General features: G+C 48.8%; 2 protein-coding genes across 3 annotated transcripts in view; both read right to left on the bottom strand.

The window, feature by feature from the left end:
* The window catches only part of LOC143955476 (uncharacterized), a 65,473-nt gene that overhangs the window by 4,139 nt on the left and 35,576 nt on the right, over positions 1–25,758 (bottom strand).
* On the bottom strand, positions 10,097–13,663 carry LOC143955928 (uncharacterized). 2 transcript variants are annotated; one of them, XM_077466051.1, is made up of 5 exons: positions 13,589–13,663; positions 11,218–11,309; positions 10,995–11,129; positions 10,709–10,915; positions 10,097–10,628 (listed from the first exon to the last, which is right to left on the bottom strand). In XM_077466051.1, the coding sequence occupies exons 3-5, from the start codon at positions 11,088–11,090 to the stop codon at positions 10,353–10,355; spliced, it is 579 nt and encodes a 192-aa protein (XP_077322177.1). In that variant the 5' UTR covers positions 11,091–11,129; positions 11,218–11,309; positions 13,589–13,663; the 3' UTR covers positions 10,097–10,352. The 2 variants fall into 2 exon arrangements, with proteins under 2 accessions (XP_077322177.1, XP_077322178.1); XM_077466052.1 differs by lacking the exon at positions 13,589–13,663 and having other exon boundaries at positions 11,218–12,239.

The raw sequence follows: 25,758 nt of genomic DNA, 5'->3' as shown, positions 1-25,758 counted from the left end.
CAATGGGGGGCTGGGAGGTCCATGCTCTTCACACAACCACAAGCCTAGGCACTGGGTCATGTGATCTCTGATGGTCAAAGTTCAGACTTGTAGACCCTTTACCATAGACCTAGGCTTCTATAGCCTTGGTTTTAAATCCCAACAAGACCGGTGATGAAGTCTTACGGGAACATTTAGCTAGAAGTCTTCTGGAAGAAGAGGAACCAACCTAAGAAAGGCTCAATCTGTGTTATCATATCTGTGCTACTGTAACTAGGAGTGACCCACAACCTAATACTACCAGCTGAACCGCAAATAGGGTATCAGTACAGGGAGGGAACCATCATCAACCTATTATTGGCTGATATCACTCAGCTCCCGCCCTACTCTGGACCAATCAGTGAGCAGTAACAGAGCAGAGATAAGAGAAGAATATATGATGGGTCACCTGTGCTGATCTCTGTAGGAGTGTCCTCCTCTATGAATGTCCTCGTCATTCCAGCCTCCTCCGTATGATATGAGTGGAGGTCCCAACCAGCTTGGACTTTTCCCCCCTCTTCAGTCAAAGGTTCTTTGGTCCTCCCAGATCACTTCTACATTTACACAGCCTTGTCAGAAGAGCAGGAACCAATGGGGGACTGGGAGGTCCATGCTCTTTACCCAACCACAAGCCTAGGCACTGGGTCATGTGACCTCTGATGGTCAAAGTTCAGACTTGTAGACCCTTTACCACAGGCCTAGTCTTCTATAGCTTAGTTTCTGCCCTACTCTGGACCAATCAGTGAGCAGTAACAGAGCAGAGATAAGAGAATATATGATGGGTCACCTGTGCTGATCTCTGTAGGAGTGTCCTCCTCTATGAATGTCCTCGTCATTCCAGCCTCCTCCGTATATTGCTGATCATCCCTCACATACGTCTCTTCTACTTCACCCTCAACTTTCATCTTCATCAGATCTTCACCCTAAACCAACAGAATGGCAGCAAAATAATAATAATTTCCATACTTTCTGTATTCAAAAACAGTCAAGGTTATACTGCCGCCTACGGGAGGTTGAGGCGTCTAAAATCACTTCCATCTGAGGGGTGGACAACAGCCAGGGGTAGGACCAAAAGCGCCTGGGAACTGAGAACTAGCAGAAAGAATAATCCCCGAAGCTGAACCAGAGGAGACAAAGCGTCCTGCAAGACAGGGGGAAGCTGCCAATGACCAATGGAAGGCCACAGAGAATCAAGCGTACTCCCACTCTACAGACCCCCTAGAGTGATTCATAATCACACTCTCTTTGAAATTCTCAAGTCAAGATGGCTGCTCCGATCTCATGGGATTTCAATATCCAATAGGACTGCTCCGATCTCATGGGATTTCAATATCCAATAGGACTGCTCCGATCTCATGGGATTTCAGTATCCAATAGGACTGCTCCGATCTCATGGGATTTCAATATCCAATAGGACTGCTCCGATCTCATGGGATTTCAATATCCAATAGGACTGCTCCGATCTCATGGGATTTCAGTATCCAATAGGACTGCTCCGATCTCATGGGATTTCACTGTCCAATAGGACTGCTCCGATCTCATGGGATTTCAGTATCCAATAGGACTGCTCCGATCTCATGGGATTTCAGTATCCAATAGGACTGCTCCGATCTCATGGGATTTCAGTGTCCAATAGGACTGCTCCGATCTCATGGGATTTCAGTATCCAATAGGACTGCTCCGATCTCATAGGATTTCAGTATCCAATAGGACTGCTCCGATCTCATGGGAATTCAGTGTCCAATAGGACTGCTCCGATCTCATGGGATTTCAGTATCCAATAGGACTGCTCCGATCTCATGGGATTTCAGTGTCCAATAGGACTGCTCCGATCTCATGGGATTTCAGTATCCAATAGGACTGCTCCGATCTCATGGGATTTCAGTATCCAATAGGACTGCTCCGATCTCATGGGATTTCAGTATCCAATAAGACTGCTTCAATCTCATGGGATTTCAGTATCCAATAGGACTGCTCCGATCTCATGGGATTTCAGTATCCAATAGGACTGCTGTCCTCCTCAAGATGGCTGCCTGTAGCCCATAGCCGGGGACAAGTATTCCTCTAAGGGCTCCTGCCAGTCTGAAGAAAAAGCATATAGTGCCACCTTCAGGTTGGAGGATATACACCAGCCTCCACCAGTCTACACTCAGACATGGACAGAAAAGATCAAAGAAGAGGGATGACTCCACCTGAAGGAACGCCGAGCCTCAACCGGCGTGAGACTATGAAACCAAAACCCAACAAAACCAGTAGAACTACCCGAGAAACAAACCAACAGCATAACGTAGTCAACAAATAACAAACACAGGGAGAAGTCATCTCATGGGATTTCAGTGTCCAATAGGACTGCTCCGATCTCATGGGGTTTCAGTATCCAATAGGACTGCTCCGATCTCATGGGATTTCAGTATCCAATAGGACTGCTCCGATCTCATAGGATTTCAGTATCCAATAGGACTGCTCCGATCTCATGGGATTTCAGTATCCAATAGGACTGCTCCGATCTCATGGGATTTCAGTATCCAATAGGACTGCTGTCCTCCTCAAGATGGCTGCCTGTAGCCCATAGCCGGGGACAAGTATTCCTCTAAGGGCTCCTGCCAGTCTGAAGAAAAAGCATATAGTGCCACCTTCAGGTTGGAGGATATACACCAGCCTCCACCAGTCTACACTCAGACATGGACAGAAAAGATCAAAGAAGAGGGATGCCTCCACCTGAAGGAACGCCGAGCCTCAACCGGCGTGAGACTATGAAACCAAAACCCAACAAAACCAGTAGAACTACCCGAGAAACAAACCAACAGCATAACGTAGTCAACAGATAACAAACACAGGGAGAAGTCCCCAGGAGAGCAGGTGCCCAACCTTAGTGTAGAACCTGATTCTAAGAATATCTTGACCCCTCCAGTAAAGCACCCATAGTACTGAAGCGAGGGACAGGAACCTTGGGGACACCTCTAAAGAACATTGACTTGATTAAAGGCACACTGGACGAAGGGATTTGGAAACTGTTCCTTAGGAGGCTGTAGATCAGCCACAGAAGGAGGTCCTATCTCCAGGTGATCAGATCCCAAGAACACCTCCAGACCTACTCAGTTCCCAGGAAATTGACTAAAAACCAAGATCCACCGACAAAGGGAAGACCACCTATTCTGGAGAACCAGATTAAAACCCCTGGGTAGTGATGGCCCGAACCTCCGACGGGACGTTTCGCGAACGCGGACCGAGAACGAGGCCGACCGTTCGCGAAACCGAACGTTCGCGGCGGGCCCCATTGACTTCAATGGGAGGCGAACGTTTCAAACCTTTAGGTCGAATTTGCAGCCACCAAATAATTGTTAGCTGGGCAAACATAGTCCCACCACATGGCCAATGACATAACACATGTATGAGGTGAATTTGGGATCGACAACTACAAGCATTCTTTTTTTATATGGGAAATTGTTGTGACAATTCAGGACTGTGGAGCGCATGAAGGCAATGGAGGAGAGGGAATGTCAGGGACCAGGGTAGGCAAAGAAGAGGGTGCAGGAGATGATCACCAGCAGCGTGACATACAGCAATGACACATGCACCATGATAGAGTGATCTGACACCAGCACCGTGATAGAGGGCACTGACATCAGCAGCGTGACATAAAGCATTAACACCAGCACCGTGACATACAGCATTGACAGCAACACCGTGATATACAGCACTGACATCAGAAGCGTGACATAAAGCATTAACACCAGCACCGTGACATACAGCATTGACAGCAACACCGTGATATACAGCACTGACATCAGAAGCGTGACATAAAGCATTAACACCAGCACCGTGACATACAGCATTGACAGCAACACCGTGATATACAGCACTGACATCAGAAGCGTGACATTAAGCACTGACATCAGCACCGTGATATACAGCACTGACAGCAGCACCGTGATAGAGAGGACTGACATCAGAAGCGTGACATTAAGCACTGACATCAGCACCGTGATATACAGCACTGACAGCAGCACCGTGATAGAGGGCACTGACAGCAACACCGTGATAGAGAGTACTGACATCAGAAGCGTGACATACGGCACTGACATCAGCACAGTGATATACAGCACTGACAGCAGCACCGTGATAGAGAGTACTGACATCAGAAGCGTGACATTAAGCACTGACATCAGCACCGTGATATACAGCACTGACAGCAGCACCGTGATAGAGAGCACTGACATCAGAAGCGTGACATACAGCACTGACATCAGCACAGTGATATACAGCACTGACAGCAGCACCGTGATAGAGAGTACTGACATCAGAAGCGTGACATTAAGCACTGACATCAGCACCGTGATATACAGCACTGACAGCAGCACCGTGACATTAAGCACTCACACCAGCACCGTGATATACAGCACTGACAGCAGCACCGTAAGCAGCTCCAGGAGTAAGTCAGCACAGCACAGGGATGGTGTGATCCCCTCATAATAAGAACCCCCAGGAGGAAGTCAGCACAGCACAGGGATGGTGTGATCCCCTCATAGTAAGCAGGCCCAGGAGAAACTCAGCACAGCACAGGGATGGTGTGATCCCCTCATAATAAGAACCCCCCAGGAGGAAGTCAGCACAGCACAGGGATTGTGTGATCCCCTCATAGTAAGCAGGCCCAGGAGAAACTCAGCACAGCACAGGGATGGTGTGATCCCCTCATAATAAGAACCCCCAGGAGGAAGTCAGCACAGCACAGGGATATCATAAGCAGCCCCAGTAGAAATATGACACCGCTCAACCTCTTCAAAGAGGAGGGTACGGCCATATAGTACGGTGTGCTTTTTTGGGACAAGGAAGTGAGCCAAATGAAGAAAGAAGGTCTGTGTGCTCGATTAAAAAAATAGTTTATAGACATATACATGGTCTACTGGTCACATGTGTTGAATTCCTCTGAGATCCATGCCTCATTCATTTTTAGAAATGTGAGGTAGTTAACACTGTCGTGAGCTAGGTGAGTACGCTTATCGGTCACGATCCCCCCTGCTGCGCTGAACGTCCTTTCGGACAGGACACTGGACGAGGGGCAAGCCAACAGTTCGATTGCAAATTGGGCAAGCTCTGGCCAGAGGTCAAGCCTGCCCACCCAGTAGTCCAGGGGTTCATCACTCCTCAGAGCGTCCACATTGGCCGTTAACCCGATGTAGTCAGACATCTGGCGGTCTAGGCGTTCCCTGATGCTGGATCCGGATGACACCTGTCGATGGGTCAGCTGAAAGAATGACCTTATATCCGAAGTCACCAACACATCCTCAAACCGGCCTCTTCTTGCAGGTGCTGTTGGATTGGTACCCGCAAATCCTTCTCTGGGAGTGGGAATTGCTCCTCTGCCAGCGCACGCAAAAGCAGAATGCAGCATTTCTCGAAGCAAGGCCTGGAAGTGCTCCATTCTGACAGCCCTCTGTGACGGCGGTAACATTTCCGCCATTTTGTGTTTGTACCGGGGGTCTAAGTACGTTGCCACCCAGTACTGGTCCTTGACCCTTATGCTTTTTATACGGGGGTCCCTATTAAAACACTGGAGCATGAAGGCCCCCATTTGCACTAAACTGGAAGCGGTGTGGTGGCCTGGCTCCTGCTCATCATCCAGGATAATGTCGTCCTCTTCATTCTCCTCTCCCCATCCACGCACAACAGGGATCCCAGAAAGGTTTAAAGCATGCTCTTCTTGCTCCTCCTCATCGGCCCCGGCACCATCCTCCTCTGACTCCTCTTCAGACTCCTGTTGTTGACTTGTCTCAGATAGAGTAGCCCCCCCTGGGAATTCATCCAGCATTGCGACTTCCTCATCTTCCCGCTCCTGCTCCTCCACAGCCTGATCAATGACACGACGCAATGCACGCTCCATAAAGAAGGCATAAGGTACCATGTCACTGATGGCGCCATGGCTGCGACTGGCCAGTTTGGTGATCTCCTCAAATGGCCGCAGAAGTCTGCATGTGTCGCGCATGAGCAGCCACTGCCGTGGTGAAAAAAAAACCAGCTCCCCAGAACCTGTTCTGCCGCAGAGTTCATACAGGTAGACATTAACTGCACGTTTCTGCTGGAGCAGCCTATCAAGCATATAGAAGGTTGAGTTCCATCGCATCGGGCAATCGCAAATAAGACGTCTGACCGGCAGATGGTGTCGCCGCTGAATGTCAGCAAGGCGAGCCATGGCCGTGTAAGATCTTCTGAAATGGGCCGAGATTTTCCTTGCCTGCCGCAAGATGTCCTGGACTCCAGGGTATTTGACAAGGAATCGCTGCACGACCAAGTTTAAGACGTGTGCCATGCATGGCACGTGCGTGATTTTGCCCTGTTTCAATGCGCTAAGAAGATTGGCACCGTTGTCACACACCACTTTACCAACTGTCAAATTGAGCGGTGTTAGCCAGTGATCTGCCTGTGAATGCAAAGCTGAAAGGAGTGCCAGGCCAGTGTGGCTCTTGGCTTCCAGGCACAACAGACGCAGCACGGCATGGCAACGTCTCACCTGGCATGTGGAATAGGTTCTGGGGAGCTTGGGCGGTGCAGCGGAAGAGACGCTAGCAGCGGAAAAGGAGGAGGCAGCTGAGGAAGAGAGGGAGGAGGATGGAGTAGGAGGAGGAGGAGAAGAAGAGTCAGGCCTGCATGCAATCCGTGGCGGTAAAACCAAAGCTACACGGGTGCCACGGGTTACATGCTTGACGGCCGTCAGAAGGTTCACCCAGTGGGCAGTAAAAGTGATATACCTTCCCTGCCCGTGTTTGCTAGACCACGTGTCTGTGGTCAGATGTATCTTGGCACCGACACTGTGTGCCAGAGATACATTCACTTGCCGCTGAACATGGCCATATAACTCTGGGATTCCCTTCTCTGAGAAATACTTCCTTCCTGGGACCTTCCATTGTGGTGTTCCAATGGCCACAAATTTGCGAAAGGCCTCCGAGTCCACCAGTTTATATGGCAGTAGTTGGCGGGCTATGAGTTCTGACAAGCCAGCCGTCAACTGTTGGGCAAGAGGGTTATCCGGCGTCATCATTTTTTTACGCTCGAACATTAGGCCCACGGAAGCCTGCCTTTTTGCAGAAAAACGTGAGCTTGGCGTGATGGAAGGTGGAGTGGAGGACAATTGTGAGGAGAGAGGAGAAGGAGAAGTAGAAGACGAGGCTGGACGGTGAGAGCCTGCAGTGTGGCTTTGTGTGTTCCGTTGCTCCCACTCGGCTCGGTGATGGCTGCCCATGTGCCTTCTTAAGGCGGTCGTCCCTAGGTGAGTGTTGGGCTTACCGCGACTAATGCGTTGACTGCAAAGATTGCAGATGGCAACGCTATTGTCAGCAGCGGACACGTTAAAAAAAGCCCACACTGCGGAGCCATGTGCCGGTGTCCTGGGAGCGCCAGATGTGACCGTACATGGCCGATGACTCGCTCCTGATACATTTGCAGTCTGCTTTGTCCCTCCTGTGCAATGTAAGTTATTCCTGCTTCTCCTCCCTATCTGCTGGTCCATATCTCCCTCTGAACTCCCCTCCTCTTCCTCTCTTGTGGGCACCCACGTGACATCACTAGACACGTCATCATCAACGTCACCTTCCCCACCGCTATAAGTAGAGATCTCGGAGTAGGCAGCAACACCAGGGACCAACCTCCTCCTTGGGCTGCTCTGGGTACTGTCGTCAGAGTGCTGAGTGGCGGTTGTTGCTACCTCCTCTTCCTGATCCAATACCAAGAGTGGCTGCGCATCAGAAATGTCCTCTTGATATGAATCGGAAAATAATTCCTGTGACTCAAGCGGAAGGTATGTTGTGGTGGTGGTGTTGTTGGTGGTAGTGTCTTTGGGGGTGCACATAGCAGAGAGTGAAGAAGAGGGTGCAGATCGAGAGGATGAGGAGGGTGCAGAAGAGTAAGGCTGAGTGAGCCGCTCAACCAAGTCTGGTGCGTCCTTTAAAGTAATTGAACGCACCTTCTGCAACTTCCCACTTTGGCTCAAGGCTGTTGCTCCTGCCCTACCCCTACCACCCCTGCGGAAGGGCCTGCCTCTTCCTCTGCCTGTCATTTTTTAAATCACCCTGTGACAAAACTCTCAGTCCCTATACTGATGAAGGACTGCTGCAGTATAGGGCAGCGGTCAGCAGTGGTGCACCTCAACCCTATCTATTGTGGACCGATAGCGGTCCTTACAGAACAGCAGACTGTACCGCACTCAACCCTATGTACTGTAGCACCCTACACAGACCAAGTTACCAGTCCTTATAGGAACTTTTGTGGACCAAGCAGGTTGTGTGTTAGTGATTAGCAGACTTTACGTCAGTCCCTATACCAATGAAGGACTGCTGCAGTATAGGGCAGCGGTCAGCAGTAGTGCACCTCAACCCTATGTATTGTGGACCGATAACAGTCCTTATAGAATAGCAGACTGTACCTCACTCAACCCTATGTACTGTAGCACCCTAGACCAAGTTACCAGTCTTTATAAGAACTTTTGTGGACCAAGCAGGTTGTGTGTTAGTGATTAGCAGACTGTACGTCAGTCCCTATACCAATGAAGGACTGCTGCAGTATAGGGCAGCAGTCAGCAGTAGTGCACCTCAACCCTATCTATTGTGGACCGATAGCGGTCCTTACAGAACAGCAGACTGTACTGCACTCAACCCTATGTACTGTAGCACCCTACACAGACCAAGTTACCAGTCCTGATAAAGAGCTTTGTGGAACAAGTGAGTTGTGAATGATTAGCAGACTGCAGCAGAAGGGCAGCAGTCAAGTATAATATTCTTTCTATATTCGGAAGAAAGAATATTATACGTGTACAAGCCTATTACCATACCACTGATACCAGTCCTGAAAAGAACCTTTGTGGAACTAATAGTAACAGCAAGTCTTTAAACTGACCCTCACTGCCTGACACACTGCTTCCTTCCTGTCCCTATACAAAGTGGCAAAAAAGAGGAGACTGGAACGATTAGTGGTTACTGGAACAGCTCTTTTGTGGACCTGATAGTAACAGCTAATGATGATGATGATGATGATGATGACGACTAAACTGACTCTCCCTGCAGCACACACCGTCCTTTCCCTTTCTCTAAACTGACAAAAGACACTCAGGCTGCTGCAAGAATCAGTAGCACAGCAAACCTATATACACCTAACACCTATACCAGTCCTGAAAAGAACTTTTGTGTACCAAATAGCTAGCGATTTATCTCTCCCTACTCCACACAGCAACCTTTCCCTATAGTGACAGAAGAAAGAATGTAAAATGGCCGCCGGATCGGGTGTATTTATAGGTTAGGGGGAGTGTCCAAGTGTCCATGTGCTGTAATGTCTCAATTGGCTGTCCTGTACCCCGTGATAGACATGTCATCATAGGTCAAAGTTCTTTTACACATTAAACACGTAAGTCCGCCGGGGCGAACGACGGCAAAAGGCGAGCAAACGAGCGGACCGCGAACGGCCGAAATTCGCCGCGAAACGACCGCCGGGCGAACCGTTCGGCCATCACTACCCCTGGGTAAGGAAACACCCGGGGCAAGTGTTTGCCAATGTTGAAGCGTTTGGTCCCCTGGGGCAGGGAGAAAAGACCACCACATTCACCTAAAGAGACTGTTCCTGGGGAGAGCATGATAATCCAGAGGGCTAAACTGGACATAGATGGTTCGTATCTTGTTTGTTTTCTGCCGGGAATGCTTCAGCGCCCCCCCGGTGGCAGAATAGATTAGCACAGCAGGAGGCATTCCACCATCAATACTGACTGTGTTGGTGGGAGAATCAAGTGATTTTCTTTCCCCCCCCCCCCACCCGTTGTAGAAGGAAAGAAAACAATATCATCTATGGTCAGCCTTAGAGAAGTGGGTTTGGCTAGTCCTAATGAGGGGTGTGTCATATGTTAATCAGCTTCCTCTGCATAAATGATCAGCATGGTATAAATGTATATATCCTAAAATGTACACTATTCAGCACTTGCTCATTTGCACCACCTATATGGGCTCAATAGACTCGGATGATATTTTCAAGCACACGGTGGTCTGAATTCTTCTACAACATTCATTGTAGGAAACATGCTTGTGTATAAATCATAACTACCAAATATCATTCATAATCTACCTGATGAGGCCTCGCGTAGTTGTGATCTTCCTGTGTGGAATCCCGGGAATACAGAGGACGGGGACATCTCTCTGGTGGGTTCCTGTAGCTGGATGACTCCACCACGGTGTCCTGGTACAGATCTTTGTGTTCTTCCTCCATCACCCCATCCTCATCATCCTCCTCTTTTATCTCTTCTTTAACCACAACTGTAGGATCTCTCAGGTTTCCACTCTGAATATATAATAAAAATGACATCAATGGTAACAATACAGATAATGTACAGATCCTAATGATACTATCAGTGATTGTTCCTCATCTACCTGATGATGGTGGGGGATGGTGTGACCTTCCTGTGTGGAATCCCGGGAATACAGAGGACGGGGACATCTCTCTGGTGGGTTCCTTGTATTAGGTGGCTCCATTGTGACATCCTTGTGTCCTTCTGAAAGCTCCTTCATCACACCATACTCCTCATCCTCCTCTTTAAACTCTTCTTTAACAACAATATTATCATCCCCGAGGTTTCCACTCTTAATATATAAAACTGAATTAATTGTAACAAACATTCTGGTGTATAAATCATAACTACCAATAATTGTTCCTCATCTACCTGATGATGGTGGGGGATGGTGTGACCTTCCTGTGGGAAATTCCAGAAATATTGAGGACGGGGACATCTCTCTGGTGGGTTTCTGTTACTAGGCGGTGCCATCATATCCTTGTGTCCATCTAAAAGTCCAACAGTCACACCACACTCCTCATCCTCTTCCTTATACTCTTCATTAATACCAATATTATTATCCACAATGTTTCCTTTCTGAATATATAATACAACATACATTGTAACACATACACGTGTATAAAAGTTAGACATACCAATAATTTTAATCATCTACCTGATCATGTTGTGCATTGTTGTCATTGTCCGGTCTGTCCATCATGACGTCCTTGTAGAGATCCTTGTGTCCTTCTAAATACTCCCACTCCTCCATGGAGAAATAGACAGTGACATCCTGACACCTTATAGGAACCTGACACACACAATGATACAGTCACCATCCAGACACATCCCTTGTCTGTTACTGGATAATGTCCCAGAATTCCCAGAATCCTCCTCACCTCTCCTGTCAGCAGCTCAATGATCTTGTTGGTGACTTCTAGAGTCTAACCGTTTTGGTTCGGGTTCAGGTCCGGGGAATGAGGTGAAGACACTGTAATGGTTAAATGGTCACCAGACTTCACCAAAGGAAAATTTTGTATTGAAAGAACAACACGAATGTCATGTGACCTCCCAGAATCCTCCTCACCTCTCCGGTCAGGTCTGTGTTTTATTAATAGAGATAAGAGTTATGTCATGTGACCTCCCAGAATCCTCCTCACCTCTCCGGTCAGGTCTGTGTTTTATTAATAGAGATAAGAGTTATGTCATGTGACCTCCCAGAATCCTCCTCACCTCTCTTGTCAGCAGCTCCATCATCTTCTTGGTGATGTCATTTTTATATGATTATGTTTATAGATTTAATAATGTGCAGCTATTATTAGAATCAAAGCTTTTTGTATCTGCTACTTGCCACGTAACGTCACTAGCGGCCACTGTACCCCTGAGACAAGCAAAGCCTATCGGTTGCCGGGATAGCTAAGGGTTTGGCTCAGGCATGTACTGGCCATTGGGACTACAGGGAGTTTCCCGGTGGGCCGATGGCTCAGTGGGACACTCTGATGTAAGGGGGCTGGTGATGGGACACTCTGATGTAAGGGGGCTGCTAATGAGACACTCTGATGTAAGGGGGCTGCTAATGAGACACTCTGATGTAAGGGGGCGCTGATGGGACACTCTGATGTAAGGGGGCGCTGATGGGACACTCTGATGTAAGGGGCCGCTGATGGGACACTCTGATGTAAGGGGGTGCTGATGGGACACTCTGATGTAAGGGGGCTGCTAATGAGACACTCTGATGTAAGGGGGCTGCTGATGGGACACTCTGATGTAAGGGGGCGCTGATGGGACACTCTGATGTAAGGGGGCTGCTGATGGGACACTCTGATGTAAGGGGGCGCTGATGGGACACTCTGATGTAAGGGGGCGCTGATGGGACACTCTGATGTAAGGGGGCGCTGATGGGACACTCTGATGTAAGGGGGCGCTGATGGGACACTCTGATGTAAGGGGGCGCTGATGGGACACTGATGTAAGGGGACGCTGATGGGACACTCTGATGTAAGGGGGCGCTGATGGGACACTCTGATGTAAGGGGGCGCTGATGGGACACTCTGATGTAAGGGGGGCTGGTGATGGGACACTCTGATGTAAGGGGGCGCTGATGGGACACTCTGATGTAAGGGCGCTGATGGGACACTCTGATGTAAGGGGGCTGCTCAGGGGACACTCTGATGTAAGGGGGTGCCGATGAGACACTCTGATGTAAGGGGGCGCTGTTGAGACACTCTGATGTAAGGGCGCTGATGGGACACTCTGATGTAAGGGGGTGCCGATGAGACACTCTGATGTAAGGGGGTACTGTTGAGACACTCTGATGTAAGGGGGCGCTGTTGAGACACTCTGATGTAAGGGGGTGCTGTTGAGACACTCTGATGTAAGGGGCTGCTGATGGGACACTCAAAATGTAAGTGGGCCGGTCCGGATGAAGCCCAGGGCCAAATTTCTTTCCCAGTCCAGCCCTGGTTTGGCTGAAATCGGCACTCCTGGCCAAATTTTCTGAGGCCAGTGTGCTCCGTCTTTCTGATTTACTTGTATCCATTCTGATGAAGACCAAATGCTGGATAAAGTCTTCTTCAGAAACCAACTCCTCCTGGAGTGTTGATGATAGATTTGCCACCTCTTCCCTTTAAACCCGAACACATATTAATTACACGGGTTCTGAAGGCTAATATAATGCCGGTAAGGCACCGAGTGAGTTTAATTATCACCTTAATCAGCCACAGAAACTGGGTAATTAATAGGCGTTCAGTTTTAAAAGGGATGGTGGCAACCCTAGTTGATGTCCTGCGCCCCTTCCCTCTCAGCACTCTGTGGCTTTAAGCTTCATGATCTCAACCCCACTACTCCGTCCTTGTACCGTATCCCTGTACCATAGAGATCAACAAGAGGAATCACAGAGCTCTGTGGAGGACCAGGAGATCGGCACTCCCCAGTCATGTCGGTTCCTGAAGAAGACTTCAGCCGGCTTTGGAGCTCCGTTCAGAGAAGTAAGAATTTACCTTTACAGGGAAAACTTTTTTTGGGGGGGATTGACGTTTGGTCAAACTCTTCTTATAAGTATATATACTTTTCTTATATTTTCAGTTCAATACGTGAAATAGTCTGAAGGGTGATAAAAAAAAAATGGAGAGCGATATTTGGGCAGTTAAATGTGTCTGTGTGTACGTAAGACTAAAACGAGGGATATTTAAAGGGGAAGGGATGGACAGAGGATTTTGGATTCCAATAAGAGAGAAGGACATGAGCTATGATAAAATAATATCTTATTACCTCCTCTGTTGACAATTCCAGCGATGTCTTCTTGCTACTTCCTCCAATTTCAACGTCTCGCCCCCAGAACTTCCTGTCTGCATCTTTACATCACTTCCTTCCTGTTTCTGACATCACTTCCTGTCTTCCATAGAGACTTCCTGTCTGGGTTGAAGTGAGATCACCACCTTGTGGAGCTCAGAGGTAATGCAGCCTTCGAGAAACGTTTCGTAGTGTGAACACGGCCTTGTGCTGTGTGTTGTATGTACTGTATATCCTTATAGATGGGGTCATCTCCACTCCCACCAAGGGGGAAAGAAATATATTACTGCTTAGGATGAGCAAAGGGATTTTGGTTCAGTTGATTTTGCAGTGAAATTACGTATTTTTACTTGTTGTGATTAGCCTCCAATTTTCCATGTAGAGATACTTAGGCCAAAGTTGTTTTGAGAAGAACTCTCTACCGTGATAAAAAACCTTCCCGTGTTGCTTTGCAAGACCTGTGACACCCCTGAATCCACCTCTAGGAATCAATTAATGATTATTCACCCCTCTGTTTTTAAGCAAAAATTCCTACCTTGAACTCCCTTGGGTTTTAGTTAGTTGCTGTGATTGGGGTGTTGGAGACCAGATGTATTCATTAACCACTTGCTTACTGGGCACTTAAACACCCTTCCTGACCAGACCAATTTTCAGCTTTTGGTGCTCTCACACTTTGAATGACAATTACTCAGTCATGCAACACTGTACCCAAATGAATTTTGTGTCCTTTTTTTCCCACAAATAGAGCTTTCTTTTGGTGGTATTTGATCACCTCTGGGGTTTTTATTTTTTGCGCTATAAATGAAAAAAGACCGAAAATTTTGAAAAAAAACCGCATATTTCTTTGTTTCTGTGATAAAATTTTGCAAATTATAATTTATTTTTTCATAAATTTTGGCCACAATTTATACTGCTACATATCTTTGGTAAAAATAACCCAAATTAGTGGATATTATTTGGTCTTTGTGAAAGTTAGAGAGTCTACAAGCTGTGGTGCGAATCGCACAAAATTGATCACACCTGATGTACTGGTGGCCTATCTCATTTCTTGCGACCCGAACAATTCAGGAAAGTACAAATACCCCCCAAATGACCCCTTTTTTTGAAAGTAGACATTCCAAGGTATTTACTAAGATGCATGGTGAGGTTTTTGATGTTGTCATCTTTTTCCCACAATTCTTTGCAAAATGAAGATTTTTTTTTTTTTTCTCACAAAATTTTCAATGTAATAGGTTATTTCTCTCACATGGCATGTGTATACCACAAATGACACCCCAAAATATGTTCTGCTACTCCTCCTGAGTATTACGATACCAAATGTGTGAGACTTTTACACAGCCTGGCCACATACAGAGGCCCAATATTGAAATAGCACCATCAGGCGTTCTAGGAGCATAAATTACACATTTCATTTCTCAACCACCTATTACATTTTTGAAGGCCCTGGAGCACCAGAACAATGGAAATGCCCACAAAGTGACCCCATTTTGGAAAGCTAACACCCCAACGTATAATCTATGAGGCATAATGAGTTGTTTGAATGGTTCATTTTTTTCCCAGAAGTTTTGGGAAAATGTGGGAAAAAAATGAAAACGCATTTTTTTTACGCAAAGTTGTCCATTTATAAGATATTTCCAACACATAGCATGTACATAGCAAAAATGACACCCCAAAATACGTTCTACTACTCCTCCTGAGTATAACGATACCAAATGTGTGAGACTTTTACACAGCCTGACCACATACAGAGGCCCAATATTGAAATAGCACCATCAGGCGTTCTAGGAGCATAAATTACACATCTTATTTCTCAACCACCTATTACAGTTTTGAAGGCCCTGGAGCACCAGGACAATGGAAATGCCCACAAAGTGACCCAACGTGGCACTGACAGATGGCACTGGAGGCAGATGGCACTGGAGGCAGATGGGGCTGACAGATGGGGCTGACAGATGGGGCTGGCAGATGTCGCTGACAGATGGCACTGGGGCTGGCACTGGCAGATGGCACTGGCAGATGGTGCTGGCAATTTGCTCTGGCTAATTGCTCTGGCAAATGGGGCTGGCAGATGGCACTGGCGCTGGCAGGTGGCGCTGGCAGGTGGCACTGGCGGCACTGGGGCTTACGGCACTGGGGCTGACGGATGGCGCTGGCAGGTGGCACTGGCAGGTGGCACTGACGGCACTGGGGCTGACGGATGGCACTGGTGCTGGCAGGTGGCACTGGTGCTGGCAGGTGGCACTGGCAGGTGGCACTGGCGGCACTGGCAGGTGGCACTGGCGGCACTGGGGCTGACGGCATTACATATGAGATCATCTCTTATTGGCAGCTGCGATCGCGGTGTGAACGGCTGCTTTGATTGGCCGTTCACGGCGATCTGTATTTGCCTGTCTCCGGGAGACACGGCGAATACAATACTTCCGCGATGCGCGCCCCCGGCGGCGCGCATTGCGGAAGTAAACACAAGGCCGTCCAGGGATGGCCAGGCGAAGGAACCCGCCTGCTCTAAGGCCGTCATTCGGCTATAGGGCGGGCGGGAGGTGGTTAATGATGAAGTTTTAGGTATATGGTGACATCAGAACTGATTCTCTCAGAGGTGGTTAGTTTGTGGGATAGAAATATATTCCAGGAACTTTATGTATCCTAGATGAGGGTCAACTATACGTGTTACATATATACATAAATAAAGACGGGTGCTTTGGGGCAGGGGTCCTCTGCCCCTTTCCGACAACCCTGGCCTGTGGTTGTCGGAGTCTGTGGGTGGGGGGCTTATCGGAATCTGGAAACTCTAACAAGGGGGCCCCCAGATTCCGCCCCCCCCCCCATGTCAGTGTGTATCGGCTACATTGTATCCCTACCCATTCACCAAAAAAGTTTCAACCACAAATCAAAGTTTTTGACAAGTTCTTTATTAAATTGATGGGGTCAAGGGCCTCTTCCCGACAACCCTGGAATGTGGCTCTCTGGGTTCTGTGAGCGGGGGAGCTTATCAAAACCGGGAAGCCCCCTTTACCAAGGGGGGCCCCAGATCCCGGCCCCTTCCCATTCACCAAAAAAGTGTCAAAAAGTAATAACCACAAGAACAGTTTTTGGCAAGTCCTTCATTAAAAAATAAAAAAAATAGTGTCCCTCGCTGTAATCCATTGTCAATCATGACGCCCGCCGAACCCAAACATTTTTTCTTTTTATCTTCTATTTTTTCGGGTCCCATGTGCGTCTTGATTGACGATGGATTACATCCAGGGAAGCTATTTTTTTTTTAAATAAAGGACTTGTCAAAAACTGTTTCTTGTGGTTATTACTTTTTGACACTTTTTTTGGTGAATGGGTTGGTGTACGATGTATTTATTCACACTGGAGGGGCTGGGATCTGGGGGCCCCCTTGATAAAAGGGGGCTTCCAGATTCCGATAAGCCCCCCACCCCTGTCCGCAGAACCCCAACAGCCACATTCCAGGGTTGTCGGGAAGAGGCCCTTGTCCCCATCAATTTAATAAAGGACTTGTCAAAAACAGTTTCTTGTGGTTATTACGGTACTTTTTGACACTTTTTTATGATGAATGGGTAGGTGTGCGATGTACTCATTCACATAGGAGGGGTTAGGATATGGGGGATGCCTTGGTAAAGGGGGCTTCTCGATTCCGATAAGCCCCACTGCCTGCAGAACTCAAACAGCCACATTCCAGGGTTGTCGGGAAGAGGCCCTTGTCCCCATCAATTTAATAAAGGACTTGTCAAGAACTGTTTCTTGTGGTTACTTTTTGACACTTTTTTGGTGAATGGGTAGGTGTATGATGTACTCATTCACATAGTAGGGGCTGGGATCTGGAGTGCCCCTTTGATAAAGGGGGCTTCCAGATTCCGATAAGCCCCCCCCCCCCCGCCCGCAGAACCTCAACAACCACAGACCAGGGTTGTCGGGAAGAGGCCCTTGTAGGGTTAGAATCTGCATCATTTTTTTCCAACCAAGGTGCCGCGGCACCCATAGTTTACTATGCTTCAGTTAAGACTAATTAATGTTTCCTGGCCCAAAATAATAGCTGAATCAGAAGGTTAAATCAAGGGTTAAACCCCCCCCCATATACTTTATAGTCCATATGGAGTCCATAGGTAAAATAGAGAATACATACACATATGTGTGTGCATAGGAGAGATGGGAGGCAGCAGCCATCCTCAGAGTATAGCCAGCTCTGTGACAAAAACAAAAAAGGGAAGAAATGGGAAGCGCCACCTAAGTGTAGGAGGTTAAAAACGTATTTAACCACTTGCGGACCGCTCCCCGGCACCTTGACGTAGAGCATTGTTGTAATGGCAGCAGATAGCTGCCATAACCCCGGTATATTCTTAAACAGCGGAGGGTCTGCTTTCAGATAAAAGTGGTCTCTGCAGCGGATTTGCCGCAAGATCACTTTTATTTTTCCCCATCAACCCCCCCCCCCCATGTTGAGGGCTAGTGATGGCCGAACGGTTCGCCCGGCGGTCGTTTCGCGGCGAATTTCGGTCGTTCGCGGTCCGCGCGTTCGCTCGCCTTTTCCCGTCGTTCGCCCCGGCGGACTTACGTGTTTAATGTGTAAAAGAACTTTGACCTATGATGACACGTCTGTCATGGGGTACAGGCCAGCCAATTGAGACATGACAGCACATGGACACTTGGACATTCCCCCTAACCTATAAATACACCCGATCCGGCGGCCATTTTACATTCTTTCTTCTGTCACTATAGGGAAAGGTTGCTGTGTGGAGTAGGGACAGATAAAACGCTAGCTATTTGGTACACAAAAGTTCTTTTCAGGACTGGTATAGGTGTTAGGTGTATATAGGTTTGCTGTGCTACTGATTCTTGCAGCAGCCTGAGTGTCTTTTGTCAGTTTAGAGAAAGGGAAAGGACGGTGTGTGCTACAGGGAGAGTCAGATTAGTCTTTCATCATCATCATCATCATCATCATCATTAGCTGTTACTATCAGGTCCACAAAAGAGCTATTCCAGTAACCACTAATCGTTCCAGTCTCCTCTTTTTTGCCACTTTGTATAGGGACAGGAAGGAAGCAGTGTTGGCAGGCAGTGAGGGTCAGTTTAAAGACTTGCTGTTACTATTAGTTCCACAAAGGTTCTTTTCAGGACTGGTATCAGTGGTACGGTAATAGGCTTGTATACGTATAATATTCTTTCTTCCAAATATAGAAAGAATATTATACTTGACTGCTGCCCTTCTGCATCAGTCTGCTAATCATTCACAACTCACTTTTTCCACAAAGCTCTTTATCAGGACTGGTAACTTGGTCTGTGTAGGGTGCTACAGTACATAGGGTTGAGTGCAGTACAGTCTGCTGTTCTGTTAGGACCGCTATCGGTCCACAATAGATAGGGTTGAGGTGCACCACTGCTGACCGCTGCCCTATACTGCAGCAGTCCTTCATTGGCATAGGGACTGAAGTACAGTCTGCTAATCACTAACACACAACCTGCTTGGTCCACAAAAGTTCCTATAAGGACTGGTAACTTGGTCTAGGGTGCTACAGTACATAGGGTTGAGTGCGGTACAGTCTGCTGTTCTGTAAGGACCGCTATCGGTCCACAATAGATAGGGTTGAGGTGCACCACTGCTGACTGCTGCCCTATACTGCAGCAGTCCTTCATTGGTATAGGGACTAAGAGTTTTGTCACAGGGTGATTTAAAAAATGACAGGCAGAGGAAGAGGCAGGCCCTTCCGCAGGGGTGGTAGGGGTAGGGCAGGAGCAACAGCCTTGAGCCAAAGTGGGAAGTTGCAGAAGGTGCGTTCAATTACTTTAAAGGACGCACCAGACTTGGTTGAGTGGCTCACTCAGCCTTACTCTTCTGCACCCTCCTCATCCTCTCGATCTGCACCCTCTTCTTCACTCTCTGCTATGTGCACCCCCAAAGACACTACCACCAACAACACCACCACCACCACCACCACATACCTTCCGCTTGAGTCACAGGAATTATTTTCCGATCCATATCAAGAGGACATTTCTGATGCGCAGCCACTCTTGGCATTGGATCAGGAAGAGGAGGTAGCAACAACCGCTACTCAGCAGTCTGACGACAGTACCCAGATCAGCCCAAGGAGGAGGTTGGTCCCCGGTGTTGCTGCCTACTCCGAGATCTCTACTTATAGCGGTGGGGAAGGTGACGTTGATAATGACGTGTCTAGTGATGTCACGTGGGTGCCCACAAGAGAGGAAGAGGAGGGGAGTTCAGAGGGAGATATGGACCAGCAGATAGGGAGGAGAAGCAGGAATAACTTACATTGCACAGGAGGGACAAAGCAGACTGCAAATGTATCAGGAGCGAGTCATCGACCATGTACGGTCACATCTGGCGCTCCCAGGACACCGACACATGGCTCCGCAGTGTGGGCTTTTTTTAACATGTCCGCTGCTGACAATAGCGTTGCCATCTGCAATCTTTGCAGTCAACGCATTAGTCGCGGTAAGCCCAACACTCACCTAGGGACGACCGCCTTAAGAAGGCACATGAGCAGCCATCACCGAGCCCAGTGGGAGCAACGGAACACACAAAGCCACACTCCAGGCTCTCACCGTCCAGCCTCGTCTTCTACTTCTCCTTCTCCTCTCTCCTCACAATTGTCCTCCACTCCACCTTCCATCACGCCAAGCTCATGTTTTTCTACAAAAAGGCAGGCTTCCGTGGGCCTAATGTTCGAGCGTAAAAAAAATGATGACGCCGGATAACCCTCTTGCCCAACGGTTGACGGCTGGCTTGTCAGAACTCATAGCCCGCCAACTACTGCTATATAAACTGGTGGACTCGGAGGCCTTTCGCAAATTTGTGCCCATTGGAACACCACAATGGAAGGTCCCAGGAAGGAAGTATTTCTCAGAGAAGGGCATCCCAGAGCTATATGGCCATGTTCAGCGGCAAGTGAATGTATCTCTGGCACACAGTGTCGGTGCCAAGATACATCTGACCACAGACACGTGGTCTAGCAAACACGGGCAGGGAAGGTATATCACTTTTACTGCCCACTGGGTGAACCTTCTGATGGCCGTCAAGCATGTAACCCGTGGCACCCGTGTAGATTTGGTTTTACCGCCATGGATTGCATGCAGGCCTGACTCTTCTTCTCCTCCTCCTACTCCATCCTCCTCCCTCTCCTCCTCAGCTGCCTCCTCCTTTTCCGCTGCTAGCGTCTCTTCCGCTGCACCGCCCAAGCTCCCCAGAACCTATTCCACATGCCAGGTGAGACGTTGCCATGCCGTGCTGCGTCTGTTGTGCCTGGAAGCCAAGAGCCACACTGGCCCGGCACTCCTTTCAGCTTTGCGTTCACAGGCAGATCAGTGGCTAACACCGCTCAATTTGACAGTTGGTAAAGTGGCGTGTGACAACGGTGCCAATCTGCTTAGCGCATTGAAACAGGGCAAAATTACGCACGTGCCATGCATGGCACACGTCTTAAACTTGGTCGTGCAGCGATTCCTTGTCAAATACCCTGGGGTCCAGAACATCTTGCGGCAGGCAAGGAAAATCTCAGCCCATTTCAGAAGATCTTACATGCCCATGGCTTGCCTTGCTGACATTCAGCGGTGACACCATCTGCCGGTCAGACGTCTTATTTGCGATTGCCCGACGCGATGGAACTCAGCCTTCTATATGCTTGATAGGCTGCTCCAGCAGAAACGTGCAGTTAACGTCTACCTGTATGAACTCTGCGAAAGAAACGGTTCTGGGGAGCTGGGGTTTTTTCACCGCGCCAGTGGCTGCTCATGCGCGAAGCATGCAGACTTCTGCGGCCATTTGAGGAGATCACCAAACTGGTCAGTCGCAGCCATGGCGCCATCAGTGACATGGTACCTTATGCCTTCTTTATGGAGCGTGCATTGCGTCGTGTCATTGATCAGGCTGTGGAGGAGCAGGAGCAGGAAGATGAGGAAGTCGCAATGCTGGATGAATTCCCAGGGGGGGCTACTCTATCTGAGACAAGTCAACAACAGGAGTCTGAAGAAGAGTCAGAGGAGGATGGTGCCGGGGCCGATGAGGAGGAGCAAGAAGAGCATGCTTTAAACCTTTCTGGGATCCCTGTTGTGCGTGGATGGGGAGAGGAGAATGAAGAGGACGACATTATCCTGGATGATGAGCAGGAGCCAGGCCACCACACCGCTTCCACTTTAGTGCAAATGGGGGCCTTCATGCTCCAGTGTTTTAATAGGGACCCCCGTATAAAAAGCATAAGGGTCAAGGACCAGTACTCGGTGGCAACGTACTTAGACCCCCGGTACAAACACAAAATGGCGGAAATGTTACCGCCGTCGCAGAGGGCTGTCAGAATGCAGCACTTCCAGGCCTTGCTTCGAGAAATGCTGCATTCTGCTTTTGCGTGCGCTGGCAGAGGAGCAATTCCCACTCCCAGAGAAGGAGTTGCGGGTACCAATCCAACAGCGCCTGCAAGAAGAGACCGGTTTGAAGATGTGTTGGTGACTTCGGATATGAGGTCATTCTTTCAGCCGACCCATCGACAGGTGTCATCCGGATCCAGCATCAGGGAACGCCTAGACCGTCAGGTGTCCGACTACATCGGGTTAACGGCCGATGTGGACGCTCTGAGGAGTGATGAACCCCTGGACTACTGGGTGGGCAGGCTTGACCTCTGGCCAGAGCTTGCCCAATTTGCAATTGAACTGTTGGCTTGCCCCTCATCCAGTGTCCTGTCCGAAAGGACGTTCAGCGCAGCAGGGGGGATCGTGACCGATAAGCGTACTCGCCTAGCTCACGACAGTGTTAACTACCTCACATTTCTAAAAATGAATGAGGCATGGATCTCGGAGGAATTCAACACATGTGACCAGTAGACCATGTATATGTCTATAAGCAATTTTTTTAATCGAGCACACAGACCTTCTTTCTTCACTTGGCTCACTTCCTTGTCCCAAAAAAGCACACCGTACTATATGCCCCTACCCTCCTCTTTGAAGAGGTTGAGCGGTGTCATATTTCTACTGGGGCTGCTTATGATATCCCTGTGCTGTGCTGACTTCCTCCTGGGGGTTCTTATTATGAGGGGATCACACCATCCCTGTGCTGTGCTGACTTACTCCTGGGGCTGCTTACGGTGCTGCTGTCAGTGCTGTATATCACAGTGCTTAATGTCACGCTTCTGATGTCAGTACTCTCTATCACGGTGTTGCTGTCAATGCTGTATGTCACGCTTCTGATGTCAGTACTTTCTATCATGGTCCTGCTGTCAGTGCTGTATATCACTGTGCTGATGTCAGTGCTTAATGTCACGCTTCTGCTGTCAGTGCTGTATATCACGGTGCTGATGTCAGTGCTTAATGTCACGCTTCTGATGTCAGTACTCTCTATCACGGTGTTGCTGTCAGTGCTGTATGTCACGCTTCTGATGTCAGTGCTGTATGTCACGGTGCTGCTGTCAGTGCTGTATATCACGGTGCTGATGTCAGTGCTTAATGTCACGCTTCTGATGTCAGTACTCTATCACGGTGTTGCTGTCAATGCTGTATGTCACGCTTCTGATGTCAGTACTTTCTATCACGGTCCTGCTGTCAGTGCTGTATATCACTGTGCTGATGTCAGTGCTTAATGTCACGCTTCTGATGTCAGTACTCTCTATCACGGTGTTGCTGTCAGTGCTGTATGTCACGCTTCTGATGTCAGTGCTGTATGTCACGCTTCTGATGTCAGTGCTGTATGTCATGGTGCTGCTGTCAGTGCTGTATATCACGGTGCTGATGTCAGTGCTTAATGTCACGCTTCTGATGTCAGTACTCTCTATCACGGTGTTGCTGTCAATGCTGTATATCACGGTGCTGGTGTTAGTGCTTTATGTCACGCTGCTGATGTCAGTGCCCTCTATCACGGTGCTGGTGTCAGATGACTCTATCACGGTGCAGGTGTCATTGCTGTATGTGACGCTGCTGGTGATCATCTCCTGTACCCTCTTCTCTGCCTACCCTGGTCCCTGACCTTCCCTCTCCTCCATTGCCTTCATGCGCTCCACAGTCCTGAATTGTCAGAACAATTTCCCATATAAAAAAAGAATGCTTGTAGTTATCGATCCCAAATTCACCTCATACATGTATTATGTCATTGGCCATGTGGTGGGACTATGTTTTTCCTGCTAATAATTACCTCGTGGTTGCAAATTCGACCTAAAGGTTTGAAACATTCGCCTCCCATTGAAGTCAATGGGGCCCGCGACGAACGTTCGGTTTCGCAAACGGTCAGCCCCGTTCGCGGTCCGCGTTCGCGAAACGTCCCGTCGGAAGTTCGTCCATCACTATTGAGGGCATGTGGCCAGGTATGGTTCAGGAGGGTGGTGCTGCTTGCTTGTCCCCTCCTCTTTCCTGACCTGATGGGCTGCATACCCGGATAAGGGTCTGGTATGGATTGGGGGGGGGGGGGGGGGCATGCCATTTTTTGTTAATTTTGGCATTGAGTTCCCCTTAAAATCTAAACCAGACACCAAGGGCCTGGTATGCACAGTCATTTTAAATGGTATGGCATGCTATAGATGCACCACTTTACAGGTACCTTAACCACTTAAGGACCGCCGCATGTAATTATACGTCGGCAGAATGGCATGTACGGGCACAAGCGCGTACCCGTACGTGCCTGCCTTCCAGCGGGTGGGGGGTTTCCGATCGGACCCCCTCTCCCGCTGGCTGCGGCGGTCCGTTTCGCTTCAGGAGCGATCCGGGATGAGGGGATGGCCCGTTGGTTTCTGGCCATCCCCTCTCGATCGCTCCTGGCGAATGAGAAGCTTCCCCCCCGCCTGTGTAGTGTAAACACAGGCAGGGAGGAAGTGATGTCACTCTCCTCGGGGGCGGTCTTTTTGACCGGACTGCGAGGAGAGAAGACATAGTAAGTGCACCAAACACTACACTGACACGTAGGTACAAATAGGCACACTGTCACCCTCCGATCAACCCCCCCCCGCCCCGCCCCCAGTCACTGATTGCAGTGATCATTTATTTACTGATCACTGCATTTAGTGTCAGATGTAACTGTAAAAACTGTCAGGGCAGTTAGTGTTAGGTCCAGGGTAGCCCCCTACCCCCCCCAATAAAGGTTTTAACCCCCTGATTAGCCCATAGAGTTAACCCTTTCACCCCCTTTTGCCAGTGTCACTAAGCGATCGTTTTTCTGATTGCTGCATTAGTGTCGCTAGGTAGCTAGTTATTTTTTTAGGTTCACCGCCAGGTTTTTATAGCGTTAGGTACCCCCATATACTACCCAATAATGGTTTTAACCCCCTGATTGCCCCTAGTTAACCCTTTCACCAGCGATCACCATATAAGTGTCACTGGTGACGCTGGTTAGCCAGTTAGTTATTTAGGTTCCCTGCCAGGTTTTTATATAGCGTCAGGGACCCCCATATACTACCTAATAAAGGTTTTAACCCCCTAATTGCCCCTTTCACCCCCTTTTGCCAGTGTCACTAAGCGATCGTTTTTCTGATCGCTGCATTAGTGTCACTGGTGCCGCTAAGTAGCTAGTTATTTTTTAGGTTCACCGCCCGGTATATTGCTCCCATGCTGATCATGCGGCATTGCTAGTTTCTCGTGCTCCGGTTCCCCAGCTCTGTTGATCCTGATCCTCTGGTTTGCCGATCCTCCTTTCTCATCTCCCACTATATTGCTCCCGTGCTGCTCCCCACGTGTGACATCTTCTAGTTTCTCCTGCTCCAGTCCCCGAGCTCTGCTGATCCTTCTCTCACCTTCTTCTATATTGCTCCCACGCTGATCACCACATGTGGCGTTGCTAGTTTCTCCTGATTTCATCCCCCAGCTCTGCTGATCCTCTGGTTTGATGATCCTCCTCTCTCACCTCCTGCAATATTGCTCCCACGCTGCTCACCACATGTAACATTACTAGTTTCTCCTGCTCCGGTCCCCCAGCCCTGCTGATCCTCTGGTTTTTCGATCCTCCTCCCTCACTTTCTGCTATATTGCTCCCATGCTGCTCCCCACGTGTGACATTGCTAGTTTCTCCAGCTCCAGTCCCCCAACTCTGCTGATCCTCCTCTTTCACCTCCTGCTATATTGCTCCCACGCTGATCACCACATGTGACATTGCTATTTTCTCCAGCTCCAGTCCCCCAGCTCTGCTGATCCTCCTCTTTCACCTCCTGCTATATTGCTCCCAC

Source organism: Lithobates pipiens, unplaced genomic scaffold (genome assembly GCF_037356315.1).
Source record: "Lithobates pipiens isolate NorthernLeopardFrog02 unplaced genomic scaffold, aLitPip1_a1.2 Scaffold_35, whole genome shotgun sequence".
In the NCBI taxonomy this organism is placed as follows: domain Eukaryota; kingdom Metazoa; phylum Chordata; class Amphibia; order Anura; family Ranidae; genus Lithobates; species Lithobates pipiens.
The sequence above is the reverse complement of the archived record's forward strand: the minus strand, read 5'-3'. Positions and strand labels throughout refer to the sequence as shown.